Source organism: Wolffia australiana, chromosome 12 (assembly GCF_029677425.1).
Source record: "Wolffia australiana isolate 7733 chromosome 12, ASM2967742v1".
NCBI classification, from domain to species: domain Eukaryota; kingdom Viridiplantae; phylum Streptophyta; class Magnoliopsida; order Alismatales; family Araceae; genus Wolffia; species Wolffia australiana.
Window position 1 is genome coordinate 5,461,414 of NC_135846.1, and position 6,000 is coordinate 5,467,413.

General features: G+C 40.7%; 1 protein-coding gene across 1 annotated transcript; it reads right to left on the bottom strand.

Annotated features, from left to right (window-relative positions):
• Positions 1-1,587: 1,587 nt before the first annotated feature.
• LOC144710051 (serine carboxypeptidase-like 40) lies at positions 1,588-5,640 on the bottom strand. Its single transcript, XM_078583723.1, has 8 exons — positions 5,286-5,640; positions 4,435-4,542; positions 4,035-4,315; positions 2,969-3,217; positions 2,177-2,298; positions 1,995-2,084; positions 1,795-1,903; positions 1,588-1,710 (listed from the first exon to the last, which is right to left on the bottom strand). Exons 1-8 carry the CDS (start codon positions 5,638-5,640, stop codon positions 1,588-1,590), a joined length of 1,437 nt encoding a protein of 478 aa, XP_078439849.1.
• Between the last annotated feature and the right edge of the window lie 360 nt (positions 5,641-6,000).

The following is a 6,000-nucleotide window of genomic DNA, read 5'->3' on the forward strand; positions in this document are numbered from 1 at the left end:
GACAAGGATTAAGAAGAGGGTTAATGAAGACTTGCGATGGACAACCAAGAGAAAGATAAATTAGGTCTTGAACTTAGGCTTAATATTTACAGGCATTCCCATTTCTTGTTCAACCCTATTCCCGCCCAGCTTCATCTGCAATACCTAGTGAATGGTGATAACTTCTTATTTCAATGTGTTTTAAAATATGTGTTCATTCAAAAGAATTGAAGAGTGACTTGAGAGTTGGAGGAGATGCAGATGGAGGGTAGAACTCGAAGAGTAAGATAATGGAGTGAGGAGTAACACACAGAACCAAAGGAGATTGTTGCTATATTTCTATATCTTGTGAATCTACAATCGGTACTGTTTTATACCCCAGCGATATAGCCTTTAGATCATAATCGGTAAGTGACTGAGGTATAACAGTTGGATTGAATACTTGATGCAATCATCCTGACTGGCACCACTGGCTGAGTTTTAAGGATAAAGAAGAAGAATACGAAGACAGGAGTGAACAACTCGGCAAGACAAGTCAGCAAGGAGCTTCACGTCAAGAGGATACTATCCGATAGGATTTCTAATGAAGAGTAGAGTAGAAAAATCGAATATGTATCCTATACTCTGTTAAGAGAAATAGACGGATAGGGTTAAACGTAAGTTTAAACATAGACTGGTAGGATTCAATCTAGAATAGGATAATACATAGACGGTCAGGATTTCACTTAGATAGGCCAACTAATCAACGGTTACGACTACAAACTAACTAACCATTACAACCATTATAACGGACATGATTTAAACAAACAAAACAAAATAAACAAACTTATAACTACTATATGGTAATATAAATAACAACCAATGTCGATGAATGTATGTGTGGATTTTCAATGATCTAAAGACAACTTCAACTATCTCTCGTTCTTGCTCTCTCTCTCTCTCAATCTTCCACTTCCCTTCTTCTTTCTCCGTTCTTATTTCTTGTTCTTGAGGATCTTCTTGAGAATCTACGGATTCTTACACTGAGGATCTGGACTGTTGTGAATGATATAAAGTAGAACTCTCTTCACAATCATTGTCATCATTCTCATTCATTATCAAAAAATAGTATGAATAATGATATTGACATTTGGGATAAATGGTGACCTTGTCAACGTTTTTCAACTCTAGTAATAACTTCAAATTAAATACCGAGGGATTATAACTTTATGAAACATAACGGTGGTCATTCTATTTTTAAGATAGATAACATGGTTTATTTTAGTGCATTCGTTAAAATACATCTTTCCACTGGAATCCATTTTATTCATGACCAGAAAATTAATATCCAAACTGGAGAAGCTACTTTTGCAAGGATTAGTGTTATTAACTGCGCGCATTTCAGAAAAATGTGAGCCGTCAAGAAGAAAGACCTGGTCGTAGGATGAAACGATAATTCTAATCCATGAGAAAAGAAATTCATAAAGAACTAAATAATTAAACTTAACAACTCATCTTGAGTATTTTATCACCCATAAGATACATCAAGTCAACACGTTGTTGCAGATTGAACAATCAGCAAATATCCTCACCACTTGCAGGATCGAATAATTCCATGTTTTTCTCCCGTTATACAACACTTTTGATAAGCGACAGGGTTCTCTCCGGGTACTGCTTAGTTGTTACATGACCAGCTCCGCGCACAACAGCAAAGGAAATAGTGCCGTTATACACTTCCATGAATCCTCCAATCTGAAAAGAACCCGAAGAAAAACAATAAAACTTCATTCTTTTTTTTTTTCTCTGACATGTGATTTGAAATTTGAAATAGATTACCGTGGCTTTGTCGTGAAACCATGGATTAAAATCCGAGTTATCGGAGAGGTTAAGGGAGTTCATGGCGTATCTCGTGCCCACAGTCGGAACCACCGCATCGGAATCACCACTACATAATATTAAAATTCAACATCATTCATTACCTTATAATATTAAAATTTATAGTTGATGTTTTTATGACCAATGGGGGGTAAACTAGCCTGTATATGATGAACTGATTTCCCTCTGAGGCAAGTCTTTTGATGATAGCCAGTGAGCTCTTGGAAAACTTGTACTTGGAGGTCACCTCCCTGTCGAGTTCAATCATCATCATCAAGAACAAATAAGATATACAACCCAGAAATATGATTGTAAAATATGATTCCACGATTGACAGACGTACTCGTTGCATTGGATCCATCTGTTTGAAACAAGAGGAGAGCTTGCATGGAGGGCACGCTGAACTTCTTCTTGGCTTAGGTAGTCTGCTACGTTCTTCTCGTCGCACTCGTAGTATTGCTCAATCTTAATATAAAGATGGCCGATATCATTCAAAAATGACAATCCATATCTTCTCTTAAATAAATGGTTATGGCTTAATTCTGAAGGTATAGGCTTCAGTGGCCTTGGGGTTAAGGGGTTTAAGGTTTACGTTTAGGCTTTGAAGGGTGGTTTTAGGGTTTTAGGCTTTTGAGTCTAGGATTTGGTTTATGGTTAGGGTAGTAGGGTTTAGGCTTCAATGGCTTATGGTTTAGGGTACTAGGATTTAAGCTTAGTGGTTCTAGGTTAAAGCTTTAATGTTTTTGCTTGGCCTTCAATCAGTTTAGGGTTTTATGGTTTAAGTTGTTAGGGTTTAGGCTATAACTGTTTTAGGCTAAAGTTTTTGGGACACAGTTCAATGGGTTTAAGGGTTTTATGGTTTGGGGTATCAGAGTGTAGGTTTTAACGGTTTAGGTATAGAATTAGGCTTCAATAGGTTTAAGGTTCTACGATTTAGGGTATTAGGGTTTAGCCTTTAATGGTTTCAGGTTTATAATTTAATTGTCTAAAGTTTAGGCTTAGTCTTCAATATGCCTAGAATTATATGATTTATGGTATTAGAGTTTAGGCTTTGGGCTTCACTACGTTCAGGGTTTAATGGTTTAGGGTTTAATAACGAGCTAAAGTATGATTGAAAGCGGGAGATTCCGGTTACCTTGAATCCAGGCTTCAGATTAGGACTGCAAACGGGAGTTGTGAGGCCGTAGGGATATACTGGCCCAGAGCCGAGGTCGTTGACGGGGAGCTTTCGGAATTCCACTCTGCACGCTTCAGATCGAATCGTCGTCTCCCTGCACTTGCTGCTCACTTCGTCGCGCGTTTTCCCGGAAATCATGCCGCTGATCCACTGAAAGTCAATTACTCCCCAGATTTCGGTTTCGATATCGACTGTGGGATTTCCGAGCTGTTATAACAAGATCGAAACCGGATAAGTACAGATATACACTAATAGAGAGATAGACAGAGATAGATACACAGTTAACTGATATATATATAAATAGATGTTGATAGAGAGAGATACAGACATAGTAGATAGATAAATAGATCGAACGACCGCAAGGAAGATGTATAAACATAGATCAATAGGTGGAAAGATGAGTAAAAGATAGATGAACAGATAAAGAGAAACAGAGATAGGTTAATAGATATATAGATTGGTGGATAGATAAATAGATTCGACATACAGACAAATAGGTAGAAAAAGAGATTCATAAACAGACTCATAGGTAGATTGAGAGAGAGAGAGAGAGAGAGAGAGAGAGAGAGAGAGAGAGAGAGAGAGAGAGAGAGAGAGAGAGAGAGAGAGAGAGAGAGAGAGAGAGAGAGAGAGAGAGAGAGAGAGAGAGAGAGAGAGAGAGAGAGAGAGAGAGAGAGAGAGAGAGAGAGAGAGATGGATGGATCGAAAGACCGATAGATAGATACAGTGAGAGATATATCAATTGAGAGCAAAAGAAAAAAAAATAAAAAAAATGAAAAATAAAAAAAGTAGAGAGCGAAAGAGGGAGGGATAGAGATAGATATATATAGAGAGACAGTAATAAATGTAGACAGTCAGATAAAAAGAGGGAGACAGAGGGATAGCTAAAGATGGACAGCCAGATAGATAAGTAACGAGATGAGAGGGAATAGACATAGACCGACAAACGGATAGATAAGCTGAGATAGAGAGATACACAGATATAAAACAGAAAGACTAACTGATGAAGGTGGAGGAGTCGTACGATGATCTTGCCGAGATTAATGGGGGAAGAGCCCGATTCGGGGCGGCGATTGTACTCTGAAATTAGGTCAGCAAGACGAGGAATGACATTCCCGGCGTAGCCTCCACCACCAAGATAGACAGTGGTGTTCCCGTACTCAGGGAACTTCTTCAACCAGCCGAGGATGAACTTCAGGCAACTCAGCGCCACCTTCTTGTCGTCATAAAGAACGCTCGCGTTCTTATTCGTCGAGTACGAGAAACCCAAGTTTGATGGCGCGTCGACGTATATAGTGTTGATCGCTGCGTGTAGAAGCGTAGCGTTATCGTGGGTAAGGCTCGCAGACAGACGACGAACGGAACGGGCTTCCGTTCTTTCCTCTGATCGTCTCTGTTGAACTTGGAGGAGAAAGATAACGTACCGTTTACCCATGCGTTGGGGTTTGACAGTAGAGTCTTTCCGTCGCTGTTTACCGAGAAGGGCCCGTGTTGCAAGAAGGCGCCACTTCCTACGGAAGAACACCCTGGCCCTGCAGCATATATTGAAACAATCATCTCAACATCAAATTGATAGAACATAATGCAAGAGTAGCTTCTAGATAACGTGAGATCATCGCCTAAAAAACACCCGTTTCAAGAATATGCAGCCGATCTCGCGCTTTCTAGATCTCATTCGGCTCATTCTAAATCTGAATGTTTCTAGTTTGTTTCAATTTTTATTTTTACGTTTTAATGGATTGGACATTTTATCTAATTTGTTTTAAGAATTTCAAATGATTCTATTATGTTTTTAAATATCAGAAAAAAATGTTATTCATGCCATAATATCGAGGAACCGTATCTATCTATATATTAAAAATAACGAACTGAGTTAGACTAAAAAACTGACTTTTTAGTACCTCCATTGATTAAGTGCAGACGACATATTAACCAATATGATGAGCAAAAAAACTTTGTGATGATAGCGTGATAATATCGCGTGAAGAATACTCATTTCATGAACAAGCTACGACATAACGTAAAATTATCGCGTGAAGAACACCCATTTCATGAATACCCAGCTCAATCTCTGCATCTAAAACAGCACACATGATGAAATATGACGATCAATATAACTCTGTCATGGCATGAAAATATCGAGGGGAGAAACAGTCCTTTCATGAACAACCTACTACGTTACTGCTTCTCCCGTTTTCTTGAGAGAGACTATCGTATTCAGACAGAAAAAAAATGTTACGAAGGGATAACTGAGAAAAATTCTTTCTCACGCTACCTCCGGTGATCCAAAGAAGCAGAGGGCGGCTGGCGTTGGCCTCAGCGAAGTAGTAGAAGAGATTATCGCCGTCGCCGATGTTGACGTACCCGCCATACTGCTTGATAGAGGGAGAATCTTTGGGCTGGCCAGGAAGACTAGAGATGAAGTCCGCTTCCTTAGCGGCGCTGCCCAGCGAAGCAGGTGAGAAAGAACGTATGATGTCGGCAGCGTCCCACCCATCGTCGCCATCGCCGCGCGTGGAGTCGAGAATTCTGAAGAGAAGATTGGCAGGGCTTGCGCTGGAGGAAGCGCTGGCAATGGAGGCGAAGCGGAAGAGGAAGAAGAGCGAGAGGAGGGTGGCGTATGCTGCCATGGTGCAGGGACTGAGGAAAGGCCTTCTTCCTCGGCCCTATTGAGGATGACCTGCGGAGGGCCTATTGAGGGTAAAGGCCATAAGTAGGAAGCGGGTTACCGTCCTTGTTTAGGTTAGGAAGGCGGGAGTTGCGGTGCTAAGCTGAGAGGCAACCATTACGATTTACAAAACAGCTTGATGAGGCCGGTCTAAAGCGGCTGTCCGGTTGAAAGGACGGGAGAGGGCTATCTAGTTTTGGCATGCTCTCTCTCTCTCTCTCTCTCTCTCTCTCTCTCTCTCTCTCTCTCTCTCTCTCCCTCTCTCTCGCTCTCTCTCCCTCTCCCTCTCTCTCTCTCCCTCTCTCTCTCTCTCCCTCTCTCT

Bases quoted from the DNA above. Each gene is read 5' to 3' on its own strand.
- LOC144710051 (XM_078583723.1), bottom strand. From the start codon at position 5,640: ATGGCAGCATACGCCACCCTCCTCTCGCTCTTCTTCCTCTTCCGCTTC. The intron at 4,543-5,285 runs GTAGCGTGAGAA...TATATGCTGCAG, and splicing joins GCTTCTTTGGATCACCGGAG to GGCCAGGGTGTTCTTCCGTA. The intron at 1,711-1,794 runs GTAATCTATTTC...GGTTCTTTTCAG, and splicing joins GGTTTCACGACAAAGCCACG to ATTGGAGGATTCATGGAAGT.